This window comes from Leucoraja erinacea, chromosome 10 (assembly GCF_028641065.1).
Source record: "Leucoraja erinacea ecotype New England chromosome 10, Leri_hhj_1, whole genome shotgun sequence".
Lineage (NCBI taxonomy): Eukaryota > Metazoa > Chordata > Chondrichthyes > Rajiformes > Rajidae > Leucoraja > Leucoraja erinaceus.
This window is the reverse complement of record NC_073386.1, coordinates 54,042,881-54,062,205: the sequence shown is the minus strand read 5'-3', so window position 1 is coordinate 54,062,205 and position 19,325 is coordinate 54,042,881. Positions and strand designations below refer to the sequence as shown.

Genomic DNA, 19,325 nt, shown 5'->3' with positions numbered 1-19,325 from the left:
GTACAGCACAAACTTTAGACTGTAGAGAAACAGCTCAAAAATAGGCCCTTCAGACCAACTTGCCCACACCGAACAAGATGCCCCATCTATACCAGTCCCACCTGCCTGCTTTTCACCCACATCCCTCTAAATCTTTCCTAACCATGTACCTGTCCAAATGTCTTTTATCTTTGAGACTTTAGAGATACAGCGGGGAAACAGGCCCTTCGGCCCACCGAGCCCGCGGCGACTAGTACTATAGCACTTTCCTATACAGTAGGGACAAGTTACAGAAGCAAATTAACCTACAAACCTGGGAATGTGGGAGGAAACCGGAGCACCCAGCGAAAACCCACACGATCACAGGGAGAATGTACAAGCTCAGCACAGACAGCACCCGTAGTCAGGATTGAACCCGGGTCTCTGACGCTGTAAGGCAGCAACTCTATCGCTGTGCCACTGTGCTGCACCTTGGCTTGGATTGTTTTCTCTGGAGCGTCAGAAGCTGATGGGAGAGCTGATAGCAATATATAATTACTCACTAACTTAACTAGCCATGATCCAAATCTGTTCTTTATGCTTGCATTATAAAGAGGGATATTGGCATAGTGCAGGCAAATGGGACTGGCTTAGATGAAGGACCTTGGTCAACGTGGACGAGTTGAGACAAAGGGCCTGTTTCCATGCCGTATGACTATGATACTATATATTTAAAGTACAGGACTATGCTGTATATACAATTGATACAACGGTATCTCATCAGGAGGATGGCTGCTGACCATTTATTAATACTTTACCTGCACAGCTGTTAAATGTATTTCCAGAAAAAATAAAGATTTTAGAAATATTTTAAGATTTTCAGCTTAAAGTGACTGATGCTATTTGTTTTAGGTATGTCAAAGGCTACCCTCCAAATTCACCCTACATTGGAAGTTCACCAACTTTGTGTCACTTGCTTCGGGTGAAGGTTACATTCTGCTGTCTTAGACTGGATAAGGTAGGATTTCAGACATTGCCTTCTCTTATAGAACATGCTATCTTTTGATCTTTTGTTGAAGAAATGGTTTCAAATCCGGCATTAGCAAAGTCACACATGCAGGTCCACCACCGATTTTCCGGCACCCTTGGTTCCTGAGCCTTTCTGGATTATCCATTTTTCCAGACCAACAGAGGTCACGGCCTCAGAAAGAAGTCCAACGATACCTGAACGGTCCACCCAGGCCGCTGAGGGGCCGAGATACTGGTCCGCAAAGTCAGTCTCGGAAATTGGCTATGGGAACGGATCAGGGCCAGAGTTGTAGAACCCCGGCAACAGGATGCAAATTTGACCTGCCGATCGGCTGCGGAAATCCTAATGAGGTTGTGATCACCCGGCATAGACACCACATTTTCGGGGGACTTGTGGTGGGGAATTCGTGGGCTTTTGGAATTTTGTCCGGATTAAAGGAAGTGCAGACCACCAGTTGCTGGAAAGTCAGTGGTAGACCTGTATCTGCTTTCTTGAGACCAGTTTTCATGACGGTGCGTGCCTGTATCGTGTGCTGGCATCTCCACTGTTAAAAACTAGACTTTCAATGTTTTAATATTGCAGAAAGATTACTGAAGTTGAGAAAATAAAATGTACTAATTAAGATGCAGATGCAAAGAACTGCAGATGCTGGAATCTAGAACAAAACGCAAAGTGCTGGAGGAACTCAGTGGGTCAGACAGCATCTCTGGAGCATGACCAGATGATGTTTCTGGTTGGGACCCTTCTTCAGACTGATGGAGTAGGGGTGAATAAAGCTGGAAAAGAGAGATGGGACATGGCAAAGGCTGGCAAGTGATAGTTGGATACAGGTGGGGGGGAAGGGGTTGATTAGCAGAAGGGTAGAATTAAGGGCCTGTCCCACGAGCATGCGACCTGCATGCGGCGAGCGCAACCAAACCGGAAGCGGGGGCCGCGCGGCGGTCGAGTGAGTGAAGTGAAGTTCGAGCGAAGTCTGCAGGAAGTTTGCCCGTGACGTACAGCGTCAAGACGTGCGTACAGCGTCGAGACGCTGCGCATGCCCGTCGAGACGGTTCGTACGGCATCGAGGCGGCTGCGGGCCGGCAGGCCATTGTCGCGCGGAATTTTTGAACACGGTCAGTTTTTCGGAACCCAGCGCAATGTCGAGACCAGCTCCGCACAACTCCATACGGCTCCGGCGATCGAAGTGGGACCGGCTCCGCGAGGCCGTACGGCTCAAGCGACCACGTTAGGTCACGCTTGCCGCATGGAGTCGCATGCGCGTGGGACCGGCCCTTTAATGACAAAGGCTCAAGATGGAGCTTCGAGTTTAGTTTATTATTTTCATGAGCACCGAATTACAGTGAAAAGCTTTTGTTGTGTGCTATCCAGTCAATGGAATGACTATACATGATTACAATCATGCCATCCAAGGTGTACAGATAAAGGGAATAATGTTTAGTGCAAGATAATGTCCAGCAAAATCCAATTAAAGATAGTCTGAGTGTCTCCAGTGCGGTAGATGGGAGGTCAGGACTGCTCTATAGTTGGTGTGAGGATGGTTCAGTTGCCTGATAACAGCCGGGAAGAAACTGTCCCTGAATCTGTAGGTGTCCGTTTTCATACTTCGGTACATCTAGCCTGATGGAAGAGGGGGGAAGAGGCAGTGACTGGGGTGAGACTGGTCCTTGATTATGCTCGGGACCTTACCAAGGCAGCGTGAAGTATAGATGGACTCAATGGAAGGCAGGCTGGTTTGTGTGGTGGTCTGGGCTACGTCCACAACTCTCTACAATTGTCTGACCCTCGAACGGCTTGAGCATCGGCTAGGACATCGATCTATCGTAGACACCACTATTAAGGAACAATGTGCTTGCTGGCACCATTCTGTCTACAAAAAATACACTACTTAAAATAAATGCTTAAATAATTGTAATTCTCACCCTTAACCAACCTAATAATTCTGTAGCAAATGGAAAACAATTTCTTATTCCCTTAGGCATGTTTGAAAGTTTGTATTTTACATACCTATTTAATATGAAGGGAAGTTGACGATTTATTTTCTTATTGTAAATGCACTGTATCCTCTCACACGATTGCCATACTTCTTCTGATATTCCTACATGGAAGTTGGAAAACAAAACAAACATTTGTCTTTGTCATATACCCTATTCTAGTTTTCACAAGAGTGGCATTGGAAAGCAGCAAAACTGTTTCAGAGTAAATCACAAAGTACTGGAGTAACTCAGTGGACCAGGCAGCATCTGTGGAGGAATGGATAGGCATTTTTTTCAGATGGTGACCCTCCTTTAGACTGTTCTGGGTCTGAAGAATGGTCCCGACTTGAAACATCGCCTGTCCATTCCCTCCACAGATACTTCCTGACCCTCTGAGACTTCAGCACATTTTGACTTACACAAGATTCCAACATCTGCAGCTCTTTCTGTCTCCAAAAATCTTTAAGATTCATTAATCTGATGTTATATGTTTTGGAAGAAATATTCTAAATAACTTGAGGTACTTTGTAATTTCCTCCTTGTTATGTATTTGGGATGCTTAGCACACTTGAATAAAGGCTCGGACACGGGAGTAATCTTACAAGCTTCTTTACTACAGGACGCCACCTTGAGTCTCCCACACATGCGTACTTGCACAACATATGACAAGACACTCATTACATATGCTAATTACATATGCTATTATCACATACCTAACACTCCTAATGTGAGATTTTTTAAAGGTTTCCCATAATGAATGCATGCATAGTAGGTCAGGCAGCATCTGTGGAAGGAATGGACAGACATTTCAGGTCAGGACACTTTTTCAGACTCAGGACAGTCTGAAGAAGGTCCTGGCCTGAAAAATTGCCCATCCATTCCTCCACTGATGCTGCCTGACTCACTGAGTTCCTCCAGCACTTTGTGAATAACTTGGCATCGTGTTTGGCATGAACATTGTGGGCCGAAGGGCCCGTTCCTGTGCTGTACTGTTCTATGGTCAGGCAGCAGCTGTGGAGCGAATGAATAGGCAACGTTTTGTGTCGGAACTCTTCTTCAGACTGAGACCACGTTTCGAGACCACGTGACCTATCTCAATCCACTTCCCTCCACAGATGTTGCCTGACCTGCTGAGTTCCTCCAGCACTTTGTGTTTTGTTAAAAGTTCCAGTTTCCTGTGTCTCCAATCTGCAGCTGGTCCCTTGCAAGGAAGCCTCATACACCGCATCACTATTTATCTACTGCAGTTCCGTAATCCTGACATGAAGTTGCCTCCCTTTATGTCCTGATGCACGCACTTGGATCTAAATTATCATCCCCACCAAATCATTAAACGGGTATAGACACAAAGTGCTGGAGTAACTCAGCGTGTCAGGCAGAGAACAGGTGATATTTCAGGTGAGGACCCTTCTTCAGACTGAAAGTAGAAGGGAGGGAACCGGAGATATGAAAAGGCCAGAACAAATCAGGGTCGGCAACAGATGACCAAGGAAGGGTGGAGCCCACAATGGTCCATTGTTGCCTGGGGAAGAGGTGATAGCTAAAGGGAGACAGGGATGCAAACAGTGGAACTAGTGGGATGACTAGGATGGGGGAGGATGTGTTATGGAAATCAACGTTCATACCGCTGGGTTCTAAGCAGCCCAAACGAAATATGAGGTATTCTTTCTTTCTTTCACTTTTTGCATTACTTTATATTTTCAAAGGAGTTAAGGATTTGGTTTTGCAAAAAAAAAAGATTGCTTTTTTAAATTAATGACAGCAGACTACCTTCACTTAATGTTAGTAAAACTAAAATATGTTCCTATTTAAATAATTGAATGTAATCTTTCTTTATCCCTCCAGGGGTGCCAGCATAATTACTATCAAGATGCAAAAGCATATGGTTTCAGGAACAAACTTATCATTGTCTCTGCAGAAACTGCTGGAAATGGATTGTACAACTTCATTGTCCCTCTTAGAGCTTACTACAGACCGAAAAAAGAGTTGAATCCCATCATACTGCTTCTGGATAACCCGTAAGTACTTACTCCTACTTTTGTCATTGTTTGATGGTTTACCATTGTCATCGTTTAGTTTAAAGACACAGTATGGAAACAGGCCCTTCGGCCCACCGAGCTCACGCCGACCATTGATCACTAGTTCTATGTCAGCCCACTTTCTAATCCACTCCCTCCACACTAGGGGCAATTTACAGAGGGCCAATTAACCTACAAACCCACACATTTTTCTGATGTGGGAGGAAACTGGAGCACCCGGAGGAAACATGCGCAGTCACAGTGATAACGTGCAAACTCCGCACAGACAGCACCCGAGGTTAGGATCGAACCCATGTCTCTGGCGCTGTGAGGCAGCAGCTCTACCTGCAGCACCACTGTGCCACTCGTACAATGAATTGGAAATCTGCAGGAAGCCAAAGGTGGAGGAGCAGAGGGACATTTATCTTTGTAGAACTGGTGGAAGGTTTTGTGAATGGAGAAACGGATGCACCCTGAGAGTGGGGATGGCTCTAACATCGATGGGTGTCAGTGCAAGTTCAGATCCCTCAAAGGACCATCCTTGCTCATAAACTCAAATCTGAAACTAATAATGGAGCAGACACAAGGGTCCGAAGGTTCCCAGCCCAAAACGTCACATATCCATACTCTCCACAGATGCTGCCTGACCAGCTGAGTTACTCCAACACTTTGTGTTTTGCTCAAAGTCCCAGCATCTGCAACAGCACACAAAGTGCTGCAGTAACTCAGCGGGTCAGGCAGCATCCCTGGAGAACATGGATAGCGGACGTTTTGGGTCGAGACCTTCCCTCACCAGTGAGTTACTCCAACACCAATGTGTCCTTTTTTTGCAAACGAGAATCTTCAGTTCCTTGTGTCTACAATCCAGTACCTGCAGTTCCTGGTGTTTCCATTATAATAGTTGAAATCTCACCTGGTCTCAAGTATTTTGCAATGCCTTTTGATCACGTACGATATAATATAATTTTGTAAAGATTATAATGTTTTGCTGACACTAATTGGTGTAATGCTTTTAATAACCTGTTAACTTTAGATTCCTATCTTTGTTATTTATACCTGTGTTTGTGTTGAGATAGAATGGTTGAATGATGAGAGATAACTATGCTTTGCTTGGGGATATTGAAGATTAAAGGGCCTGTCCCACTTGGGTGTCATTTGCGCGTCATGCAGATGGCGCGCCAAGATTCTGTACATCCCAAAATCCTGGGGCGCCGCGCACGAACCGCGCGTCGTTGCCTACATCACCATGCACCATGCACGCGTAATGCACACCATGCACGCATCATGTGCGCATCACGACGCGTAAATGATATTGCGTAAATGACGCACAAATGACGCCCAAGTGGGCAGGCCCTTAAGGCACACAAGATGCTGCTTGACCCGCTAAGTTACTTCAACACTTTGTGTTGTTTAAGAAAGATTACTCTGCACTTATTAGTGAAGCAGCCCCATTCTCCTGCCTCAGACTAGCCGTCAAGATCCGGAGCAAGTTCAGCGCGTTTTTAATTTGATGAGCTGCAAATGTAATTAAGATGCATTTCACGGCCACCTTCATCGATGCCCTGGCATTGACAGTGATGATGTGCATAAATAGAGCAGGGCTTCAGATTCTCCCTAGCTTTGCAGTGAAAATGGAGCATTTAATGCAGAAAAGGATGCCCTAAATGCACTGGTCCCCACATAAAAACATCTTAAATTGCTATGTTGCAACTGTGCTGCACAGATGGACAATTTTGAACAACTCACTGCTTACTCAGTTCATGCCAAAGTCCAAAGGAAATATTTAAACTATGTACACTTATTGATGTTGACAACCATGCTTTATCCATTAGTTCTCTTTTGTATTGTGAATACTGATAAGTTTGTCCTTAAATAGCAATTAAAATAATTATTAGGGAAGGGTTATACCTTCAAAACATTTTTAATGAAGCAATTAATTTGAGGTTTGCCTTCCCGTTCATTTGTCAAACCAGCCCTTTTAAGTTGAGTTTAGTTTCGAGATACAGCCCATTCGGCCCACCGAGACTACGGTGAGCATCCTTCACCCACTCACACTAGTTCTATGTTATCCCACTTTCACGTCCACTCCCTACACACCAGGGGCAATTTACAGAGGGCCAATTAAATGTCAAGCTCTCACGTGTTTGGGATGTGGGAGTGGTGATGCAGGATGCAGGGTGGTGGGGTGGGGAGGGGTGATACGGGAGGCGGAGGGGCAGGGTGGTACGGGGTGGGGGTGGGGAGGGGCAGGGTGGTACGTGGTGGGGTGCGTTGGGGTGGGGAGGGGCAGGTTGGTGGGGTTGGGAGGGGTGATACGGGGTGGGGGGGGTGGGGGGAGGGGCAGGGTGGGGAGGGGCGAGGAGGTGCAGGGTTGTGGGTGGGTAGGGGCGGGGTGGCGGGATGGAGTGGGGAGGGGCTGTTGCCACAAGCAGTAGATAGGAATGTTCAGTGGACCTTTATCACTTTGTTGGCACCAAAACGTGGCCACATTTGTGTACTGCCTAGGTGAGATCTGCTGCATGATTTTACCAGGTTGTATGCAAAACTGTCCTGTCCCTAGGTGCATGTGACAAAAGGTATAATTGAATCGGACCAATTTTCTTTTTGTGAGACATGGGAATAAAGAGATAACATAAATAATCCAGAGTAATACACTTTCATTTCCGATTTACATAACATCTGACTAATACTGGGGTCTTCGGGATGTACCTGTAACCCTTACATAAGTCAAGGAGCATCTGTGTTTAAAGTGAAGGTAGACATATTTTTGAAAGAGTGTGGTGTTGAAGAGCGGCTGTTCTGGCACAGAGCAAGAGGCGAAGTCTGAGATAGATCAGCCACGATTACATTGAATGACGAACTGGTTTGAAGGACTAGGATTCTAGAGATACAGCACTCGGCAGGCCTTTCGACCCACCGAATCTGCGCCGACCAGCGATCCCCGCATACTCACACTATCCTGCACACACTAGGGACAATTTACACTTATACAAAGTCAATTAACCTACAAACCTGTATGTCTTTGGAGTGTGGGTGGTGATATTTCGGATCGGGACCCTTTTTCAAACCCTTGTGTGTGTGCCTTGTAACTTCATTATGAGGCAGCAACTCTACCCAGCTGTGTGAATGATTTGGAAACGAAAGCGCACGTGTGAAGTATCCATCATTTATATTTCCCTTGCCTTGGCATGTGCCGTTTACATATTTGTTATTAAAAACATCACTTACATTGACACCATGTACAAAATATCACACGCTCTGGCTGATTCAATAACCTTCTCAGACCTTGTTAAAGTGTAACAGCCTTAATTACTAAATCTTTTCTAATTGCCAATTTTAAAATCTCAGTTGATTATAAATGCCTTCCTGCTTGCAATGATGATTATTCAACTAGTATTGTTGAAACTAGGTGCTGGGCTGCAGTCAACATTGTCAATATATGTGTAGCTCAGTGGAGGAATCGTTGAGTGACTGGACACTGGGCATTTGTTCCTTGTAGCTGCTCAACACATGTCATGTTTTCATCAAATCCAACTTCATGTCGTTGTTGGCGATCCTGATTATGGTTCAATGGTTCATAAATTAATAAATTATAGGAGCAGAATTAGGTCATTTGGCCCATCGAGTCTACTCCGTCATTCAATCATGGCTGATCCATCTTCCCCTCTCAAACCCATTCCCCTGCCTTCTCCCCATATCCCCTGACACCCGTACTAACTAAGAATCTATCTCAGCCTTAAAAAATATCCATTGACGGCCTCCACAGCCTTCTGTGGCAATGAATTCCACATATTCGCCTGACTAAATTAATCTAACTAAAGAGATTCCTCCTCATCTCCTTACTAAAGGAATGTCCTTTTATTCTGAGATCCTAGACTCTCTTAAGGGCCTGTCCCACTTAGGTGATTTTTCAGTGGACTGCTGGCAACTGTCAAGTTGCCAGCACTCGCCTGAAGAACCAGGAACTGGAAAGGCAATTGTCAGAGTGGAACACACACACACACACACACACACACACGCACATGCACACACACACACACACATACACACACACACACACACACACATACACACACAAACACATCGCAAAGGCGGGGGCCAGGGCAAGCGGGGGGAGCATGTCTGAAATTCACACGGTGCAAAGCCAAGGTGATACAGACCCACACTGCGATGAACAGGAATGTTAAGACAGCTAGCACAGTGTACTGCAAGTCCTTTAAAAGACGGGGGAGGGAAGAAGGGGGGAGAGGGGGGAGAAGGAGTGGAGACACTTTTAAGAAGACAGACAACTTTTAATAATCCATAGATACACAGCTGTGAAGTTCGGCGGACATTTAACATTACTGGTCGGTTATCCTTGGTTCTGAAAACTCGAGCTTACTTTTTTTCCCTCAATGAGCCAATGAAAATGACCGGTCAGCAAAGGCCATTAATTAAAACTACCTACGACTACCTCGACTACCTACAACTAAATGGCGACCCCACTACAACTGCACCTACGACTACAGGATTATCGATTATCTCCGTGACGACCAATTTTTGGTCGCAGAACATTTTTCAACGTTGAAAAATTTGTGGCGACCATACTGAGGCCGCTATTAGGTCCCAGAATGCGGAAACTCCTTATGACCATGAAGGAGACTCACCAGAGACCACCAGCAAACATGTGGCAATCATGTGGCGAGCGCAGTCTCCTGCACTTGCCTAAGAAGTCTAAGTGGTGCAGGACCTTAAAAAAATTCCAGTGGGCAGTGAAGAAAGCGAATGGCATGTTGGCCTCCAAATTTGAGGAAGGACATTCTTGCTATTAAGGGTGTGCAGCGTAGGTTCACAAGGTTAATTCCCGGTATGGCGGGACTGTCATATGCTGAGAGAATGGAGCGGCTGGGTTTGTATACTCTGGAATTTAGAGGGATGAGGGGATCTTTTTGAAACATATAAGATTATTAAGGGTTTGGACACTCTAGAGGCAGGAAACATGTTCCCGATGTTGGGAGAATCTAGAACCAGGAGCCACAGTTTAGAATAGAATGCTATTTATTGTCATTCAAACCTGGGTTTGAACAAAATATAATTTCTACAGTCTTTTACATTACAAAACAATCCAAGACCCACACTTAACACAGTTTACATAAACATCCATCACAGTGAGTCTCCAACATCTCCTCACTGTGATGGAAGGCAAAGTCTTTATCTCTTCCCTTTGTTCCTTCTCCCGTGGTCCAGCAGTCCAACTGCAGTGTCGAGGCGATCTGGGGCTCCGATGTTAAAGCCCCCGGCGGGCAATGGTAAGTCCTGAGGCCGTTTAAGCCACGCCGGGTGATGTTAGGCCCCGGCTCCATTTCCTTAAACCCGCGGTTCCAGCGGGTGAAGTCGCCGTTGCGGAGCTCGGAAAAACGGTCTCCCACCAGGGACCTGCGAGCTCCCGATGTTCCCGTCCACCGGGTCTGCGGCCGGTGCCTCCGAACTCCAAAAGTCGGGTCGCAGCCGCACGCCACCACAGCTCTTCCCGCTCCGAAGTTGGCCAGCTCCGCGATGTCAGTTCCGCAGGCTCTGCAACTGGAGCCCTCAGGTTAGTCCCGGCCGGAGGTCGCCGCCGGCTCCACGATGTTAGGCCCAACGACATCCGAGACCCGACAGGGAATAGTCGGGTCCCCACACAGGGAAGAGATTTAAAACGGTTTCCCCCACAGCACCCCCACCACCCCCCACACACAGCTAAAAAAAAAAATAAAAATGAACTCAAGACATACATTTAACAAGACAAAAATAAAAAAAAGACAGATGACTGTAGTCAAGCCGCTGCCGTTAGGCGCCGCCACTCCCACTAAGAATAAGGGGTAAGCCGTTTAGAACAGAGATGAGGAAACGCTTTTTCACACAGAGAGTTGTGAGTGTGGAATTCTCTGCCTCAGAGGGCGGTGGAGGTTGGTTTTCTGGATACTTTCAAGAGAGAGCTAGATATGGCTCTTAAAGATAGCGGAGTCAGGGGATATGGGGAGAAGGCAGGAATGGGGTACTGATTGTGGATGATCATCCATGATCACATTGAATGGCGGGCGGTCCTGGCTTGAAGGGCCTGATGGCCTACTCCTGCACCTATTGTCTATTGTTTTATAGAGGTATATAAAATCATGTGAGCAATAGATCGGGTAGATGCACAGTCTCCTGCCCAGAGTAGGTGAATCAAGGACCAGAGGACATAGGTTTAAGGCGAAGAGGAAAAGATTTAATAAGAATACGAGGGGTAACGTTTTTACACAAAGGGGGTTGGTGGGTGTATGGAACAAGGTACCAGAGGAGATAGTTAAGGCAGGGACTATCCCAACATTTAAGAAACAGTTAGACAGATACATGGACAGGTTTGGAGGGATACGGACCAAACGCAGGCAGGTGGGACGAGTATAGTGTGGCTGGTGTGGGCAAGTTGGGCCGAAGAGCCTGTTTCCTCTCTGTATCACTCTGCGACACTATGACTGTGACATGATGGGTGAATCAGGTGAGATGAGTATTTGGGGTCAGTCAGTCTGAGACTGGCAGCTGCCAAATAGTTTGCAAGAAATCCTGAGGAGAAATGTAAATCAATGTTTGGCGAGCCTCAGATTAATCGGGCATGGTGTTGGTTTATTAAGGGAAGGTCAAGCCTGATTAACTTCATTGAATCTTTTGAGAGGGTAACAGGTGTGTCAAAGATGTTGGAGCAGTAGTTTAGTTTAGTTTAGACATACAGAGTGGAAACAGGACCAATGGTCCATTGAGTCTGAGCCGAGCAATGATCACCCATACACAAGCTCTATCTTACACTCTAGGGACAATTTATCGAAGCCAATTAACCTACAAACCTTCACTTCTTCATTTCAAAATGGCCGGACAACAGATGACCTCAGGAAGGGTGGAGTCCATAATGGCCCATTGTTGGCTGGGGAAGATGTGATGATGACTGGGGTACAAAGATGCAAACTGTGGAACTAGCAGGATGACTAGGGTGGGGGAGGGAGAGGGGAGGGAACAATATGGAGGAGTTAAATGAAATGAATGAAACCAACATTTAAACCATTGGGTTCTCAGATGCCGATGCTTAGTTATTATTATTAAGCTTAATATTAGTTAAGCCACAGCTAGAGTACAGTAACATAACAGGACAAAGGTGATTGCTCCACTGATGCAGAGGATATTTATGGGAATGTTACAGGGGTTAGGGAATATATTGATAAGAAGACAATGATAAGTATCTAAACTCAGAGAGTATCCATTGGTAGCGAGGAGATGGAGGGAAAATTTAATTGAGTTGTATAAAAATATGAGGGGCTTGATCAAGGTGAACGTGAAGACCTATTTTCATTCCAGACAGCAGACCTAATGATCAGAGATTTAATTAATGGTAGGAGTGGTGGGTTGTTGAGAGAAAACAAATCATTGGACTCGGAGAGTGGTTGGGACTGGAACTACTAGCTGAACAGGTCATGGATGTTTGCAGAGCTGTGACCTTTTTTGATTTTTTTGTCTTAGAGATACAGCGTGGAAACAGGCCCTTTGGTCTATCGATTCCGCGCCGACCAGCGATCACCCCGTACACTAGTTCTATCCTACACACAATTTACAGAAGCCAATTAACCTACAAATCTGTGCTTTGAAAAGAATTCAAAATCTGGGGGGAAAGTGCTTGAAATTTCAATGAATTTTCTTTTTTCTGAATTATCACCTTTAACAGAAATATTAAAATACCACATCTGTTAGCTTATAGATACTTAAGATATACAGATGGATCTTGTAATTGGTGATAAGATGATTTCTGTCAAGACAGGAGTTGTGATTACTTGAGCTGGACTGATCTCTGTGTCTCAAAGCCTTCTCAATGTTTAGGTAGCATCTGCCATCTACTGACAGTAGGTTGTATTGAACTACAGTCTTCTCACCAATTTGCTTCTCAAACCTCACAGAGATTTTTAATAATTTTGGCGGCACTATGGCACAGCTGGTAGAGCTGCTGCATCACGGTGCCGGAGACCCGGGTTCGATCCTGACCTCGGATGCCGTCTATGTGTAGTTGAATCTCTTTCAAGAGACTCGTAGTTACTCCTACTGCATGGCTTTCCTCTGGGTGACAATAGACAATAGATAATAGATGCAGGAGTAGGCCATTCAGCCCTTCGAGCCAGCACCGCTCCAGTTTACTCCCACATCCCTAAGACGTGCAGGTTTGTAGATTAATCGTCCCTCTGTAAAATTGACCCTTGTGTGTAAGAAGTGGATGAGAAAGTGGGATCACACAGAACAAGTGTGAAAAGGTGATTAATGGTCAGCATGGACTTGATGGGCCGAAGGGCCTGTTTCCATGCTGCATCTTTCAATCAATCAATTATACTCTAATGAATGATGATTGGCATGGATTCAGTGAGCCAAAGGGCCTGTTTCCATGCTGTATCTCAAAACTAACCTGAACACAGGAACCCACAATGTCCATGCCGAATATAATTTGAAAGTGGGATAACATAGAACTAGTGTCAACAGGTGGTCAATGGTCACCATGTGGCCAAGGACCCTGCTCCCGTGCCTGTCTCTCTAAAATAAACTAAATAACATTGAGCAAAATTGTTTAAGCTATCCTTTTCTGCTTTATTATGTCATCAGGCAACTGAACCATCCCACAAACAAGTAGAGAGCAGTACTGAGCTAATCTCTACCACATTGAAAACCCTCGGAGTATTTTTGATCGGACTTTACTAGACTTTATCTTGCACTAAATGTTATTCCGTATTTTTCCTTTATCCTGCATCTACACACTGTGGATGACTCGATTGTAATAGTGTATTGTCTTTCCGCTGACTGGATAGCACGTAACAAAAGCTTTTAACTGTACCTCAGTACACGTGACAATAAACTAAACTCAACTCATTATGTTCAGAATCCGTGATTGTGATCGGCGTAATTTGTATTCACACCGTAGCAAATTAAAATACAACTCGCTCTTTAGTCATATTTAAATAAATGAAATCTCCCTTGGGTGAAGCCCTGAAGAATAATGGAGGAAATGAGTACTTGACGATTCACCTTGACCTATGTGATGCACTGGTGCAGTGGTTCCCAAAGTGGAGGCCTATGGGATTACCTGGGCGGCACTAAGAGCAAGGGGGTGGCAATACAGTGCAGGGCATTGGGCAAGACAGATGTCAGTGTGCACATTAGGTGCGCTCCACTGCCCTTCTTTCTAAAACTGGTAACCGTTTTGCTAGATAGTATTTCCTCTTTGAAGTTTTCAAAGTTATTACTTGCATATTAGACTTTACATGTAGAAACAGCCCCTTCTGCACACCGAGTCCGCACCGACCAGCCAGCACGATCCTACACTCTAGGGACAATTTACAGAGGCCAATTAACCTGCACATCTCTGGAGTGTAGGAGGAAATGAGAGCACAACAGGCGGTCACTGGGAGAACTTGCAAACTCCGTACAGACAGCACCGGAAGACAGGATCGAAGCCGGTTCTCTGGTGCTGGGAGGCAGCAGTTCTACCACTGGGACACTGTGTCGCCCTTAAATAATGATTTGTGCATGATTAGTGTGGCAGTAGTCTACGCGGTGGTGTTAGCGCACTGTGTACGAGTCATTTCCGCTGGCCTTAGTGGGTCGTGCAAACCGCTCCTCTGAATATTACTTTTGGTAGGGTAGGGTAGGGGGCAATGGGGATGGGTTTATGGAGCCAAGGGGGTGGAATTTGAAGCCACCTCTACTCCAGCGCCGTCAATATATACTGCGGTATTTTGCCGCTTCACTTCCTGAAGTCGATCACAACATCCTTTGTCTTGCTGACAGTGAGGGAGAGTTTGTGCCATTGTGCTGCTCGTTTTAATGTAGGGAATGTAAACCCATAATTGCCTGTACATGACTTCATAAAGCCTAGCGCGCACGAGGGCTGAAGAACAAGAACGGGCCAAGAACAAGTCCATGCCTTTGCCACCCTGGTTAATTCATGGCCCATGAATAATTCACTCATTCATTTTGAAGAACGGTCTCGACCCAAAATATCACCTATTCCGTTTCTGCTGTCTGACCCACTGAGTTACTCCAGCTTTTTGTGTCTATTTCCGGTTGATTGAGACTTCCACTGTGATACCCCGGTTGATCGATGCCCCAACTCCACAATCTGATTTGCTCCCTCCACTAATACCTTTGATGGATTTTTGCAAACTGTAATTCAGCTTTAAAATCAACAACCTATCTCACATCGATTGTTGCTGCAATTCGTAGAACTTAGCTTCAAACTTCTGCTGCTCTCTGCATATTTGTAAACTTAAATCATGAAGGGTCTGCCTCTAATCTCCATTCTTCATTCTGTTCCCACTTGTTCTCAACTCCTCAATCAATTAAAGTAGATACTACCTGTCCTATCAGTTCCCCTTTCTAGCTTGCAAACTTTGATTTACTCTTTAACCTAAATTCCAGTGAATAAAATATTAGTTTGTACAGGTATTTTTCTTGTTCACTTCATCCATTGTGTATCAGTACTGCTATTGCTTCCAAAGCCAATACATCACTGGCTCTTCTGTTTGCCCAGGTCTGTTTAAGGTGGCTGGTCTGTCTGAAGAAGGGTCTCAACCCAAAAAGTCAGCTGTCCATTCCCTCCACAGCTGCTGATTGACACAGATGCTGAGTTTAGTTTAGTTTTGAGAGACCATATGGAAACAGGCCCTTCGGCCCACTGAGTCCATGCTGACCATTGATCACCCGTTCACACTAGTTCTATGTTATCCCTCTTTCTCATCCACTCCCTGCAAACTAGTGGCAATTTACAGAGACCAATTAACCTACAAACCCGCACGTCTTTGGGATGAGGGTGGAAAACGTAGCACCCACAGTCGCAGGGAGAACGTGCAAACTCCACACAGACAGCACGCAAGGTCAGGATTGAACCAGAGTCTCCTGCGCTGTGAAGCAACATCTCTCCAAGCTGTAAATTGTGTTCAGTTTGGCCACCCTGCGACTGGAAAGATGCCATTAAGTTGAAATGAGTGCAGCGAAGATTTACAAGGATTTTGCCAGGAATCGAGGGAGAGGTTGAGCAGGTTGGGACTTTATTCCTCAGAGTGTAGGAAGCTGAGGGGTGATCACCTGAGAGGTGTATAATATCACGAGGGGAATTGAAAGGGTGAATGCACAGTCTTTTTTCCCAGGATAGGAACATGAAGAACCAGACAGCATAGGTTTAAAGTGAGAAGGAAAAGTTTAATAGGAATCTGAGGAGCAGCTTTTTCACACAGAGGGCGGTGGGTATATGGAACGAGCTGCCAGAGGAAGTTAATTCCAGTACTAACTGTGACAGCGCCCCCACCCTCAGATGCCACTCTGATCCCTGTCACAGGTTGACTGACCAGGAGAGGCCAAGACCCAACATCGTTGATAACAACTGGGTCTACCAGAACCTTGTCAGACCAGTCCATACAAAATCCAGGGATCCTAGCCAGAGGGGAGAAGGGAGAGGATGAGTGAGGAAGAGGAACTGAAGACATAATGGGGGCCCTCCCTCCCTCCTAGCTGAGTTCCCCTATCGCAGGTTCTGGGAACACTGAGCCACTGGGACTAACCCAAGGCCACCAGCGCCACCGTGTGGTGAAGACTGGACTGCCGGAATGAAGCCCAAGAGAGCCAATGTCTCTACTGAGGCCAAGACTGAGTGGCTGGAGCAAACCTGAGTGTGATGAATCTGTGGAATTCATTGCCACCGACAGCATTTGAGACCAAGTACTTGGGTGTTTTTAACATCGATATTTACAGATTTGTGTTTAGTAAGGGTGTCAAAGGTTATGGGGAGAAGGCAGGAGAATGGGGTTGAGAGGGAAAGATGGATAAGTTATGATTGAACGACAGAGTAGACTCGATGGGCTGAATGGCCAAATTCTGTTCCTATAACTTATGAACTCCGCTGTTTGCAACACAACACAAGTAAATCTCTACAACTTGATTGTCAGTCCATTATCCCTGACCTCTGCTCCTTCCAGCTCAGCTAATTTACTAAACGGGTCAATAATTTGCTTTCAATTCGATGAGATTTGATTTATTTAATCAAAAGCCCTCTAGAAGTCCACATAAATGTAACTATGTGTTCCTCATGCACTATTTTAATCAACACTTCAAAAAACGTCAATGAGTTCCATTGGGGATGACCATCAGTGTGCAGCTGACTTCCCAGTGTGCAGTGTTTAATTATGGACTTGAGATGAGTAATTTTGTGGTACCATCTGTTAAACAAGTATCTTTGAAATTCCCAGTTTACCTCCTTTCAACATAAATTGTAGGCAGTTTAAAATTAGGAGAATAATCTGCAAATCATTAAGGTTGACATTCAAACAAGTTCAGTGCTCCAATCTACTTTATTTAATTCATCCATGAATGTTAAGTGGCTTTGCATGCAGGTGGAGCAGGCTAGTGTGACTTGGCCCAGTGTTCAGTACAGACACCGTGGGCTGAAGGGCCTGTTCCTGTGCTGTACAGTTCCATGTTCTGTTACTTGTATGACATTGAAAAATTTGCAGTATGTCAATACTGGAAGATTTGATTGAAACTCCAAGTAATGGCTTCTCAGTTTAAAACAAAATTATTTAACAAAAAACCCAATTTAATACTGACAATTTGTCCATTGAGATCCCTATTCTATTTTCTACTATTTCCACCTTTGGCTAACCAATCCTGAAAAGGCAGTGTTTCCCCCTGAAAATGTGGCGCCTAGGCCGGGTGATGGGGCCGATCATGACCTCATCGGGACTTCCGCGCCAATTGGCGGGTTGAATTTGCCCCTTGCCGCCGGGGCTCTGTAACTCCGATACAGTTGGATCCGGCAGATCCGTTCCCATAGCCGACATCCCAGTCTGACCATCCAGGCCGGTATCTCGGCCTCTGGGCGGCCTCGGCAGACTGTTCAGGTACCGTTGGACTCCTCTCGGAGGCCGTGACCTCTGTTGGTCCGGCAATACGGATAATCCTGAAAGGCTGAAGAGTATATGAAGAGTTCAATAAAGCATTAGGCCAAGAAGAACCAAGATTCCTGATTAGGCACAACTAGCTGGGGTAAGTCAACGAGTCAGACAGCATCTCTGGAGATCAGCATCATTCCAGAGATGCTGTCTGACCTGAGTTATCCCAGCTTTTTGTGTCGATCTTTGGTTTAAACCAGCACTTGCAGTTCCTTCCTACACAAGATTCCCGACATCCCTTTTTGATTGAAAGATACAGCATGGAAACAGGCCCTTCGGCCCACTGAGTCCACACCCATCATTGACCACCTGTTCACGCTAGTTCTATGTTAACCCACTTTCACATCCTGCACAATAGGGACAATTTACAGAAGCAATTATCCTACAGACCCGCACGTCTTTAGAGTGTGGGAGGAAACCGGAGGAAAGCCATGTGGTTACCGGGAGAAGGTACAGACTCCACACACACAGACAGCACCCAGGGTCAGGGTCAAACTCCAAGTCTCTGGCGTGTTGTGTGAAGCAGCAGTACTACCAACTGCACCACTGTGCTGCCCTTAAAATGCATTCCTCAAAATATTCTAAAGTACAGTTTTTTTTCCTGATCAATATTTCAGAAGACAACTTCATGTGTTGGAACCGTTCTGTTTAAAGTTAACATTGAGCTGCAGAAATGTTTGTTTAAGATGTATGTAAAACGCATTCTCTACGTTATGGCTTTCCCTCCAGGCCAAACGTACAATTTCTGGAAGCAATCTGCTGGTTTCCAATGGTATACTACATGGTTGGCTGTATTGACAAGTATGTAAGACCAAGAGGCATGGATATGTGGCAAAAATAAAAGCTTGTGTGTCCTGTGAACAGCAGTAGTTTTTATTTTGGCATGAGTATTGTTCTTTGTATTTTTACTAGCAGTTTTGTTTGGTTAAAAAGAATTGATTGGATTGCTGCATGAATTGCATGAAGACCTGTTGTGTTTTTGTCCTGTGTTTTTGTGGATTGTCACTCGTATATATTATTCACGTCCATTCCACTAAAAAACAGATTGATCCAAAGTAGCGCCGGCAGGAGATACTGAGGCAAACGTTAATGCCCCGTCCCACTTAGGAAACCTGAACGGAAACCTCTTGAGACTTTGCGCCCCACCCAAGGTTTCCATGCGGTTCCCGGAGGTTGCAGGTGGTTGCCGGGGGTTGCAGGTAGTGGAAGCAGGTAGGGAGACTGACAAAAACCTCCGGTCACTGCACGGAAACCTTGGGTGGGGCACAAAGTCTCCAGAGGTTTCCGTTCAGGTTTCCTAAGTGGGACAGGGGCATTACTCACTGCCTCTCGTCTTTGGCAAGAGTTGAGCATTAGAGACTTCTGAGAGGAAATC

At 45.5% G+C, this 19,325-nt stretch overlaps 1 protein-coding gene across 1 annotated transcript in view; it reads left to right on the top strand.

Moving 5' to 3' along the window:
• kcnt2 (potassium channel, subfamily T, member 2) overlaps positions 1-19,325 on the top strand; it is a 311,774-nt gene that overhangs the window by 112,852 nt on the left and 179,597 nt on the right. The window contains 3 exon segments of the mRNA XM_055641239.1: positions 871-976; positions 4,810-4,982; positions 18,680-18,751. Coding sequence (XP_055497214.1) covers positions 871-976; positions 4,810-4,982; positions 18,680-18,751 — 351 coding nt within the window.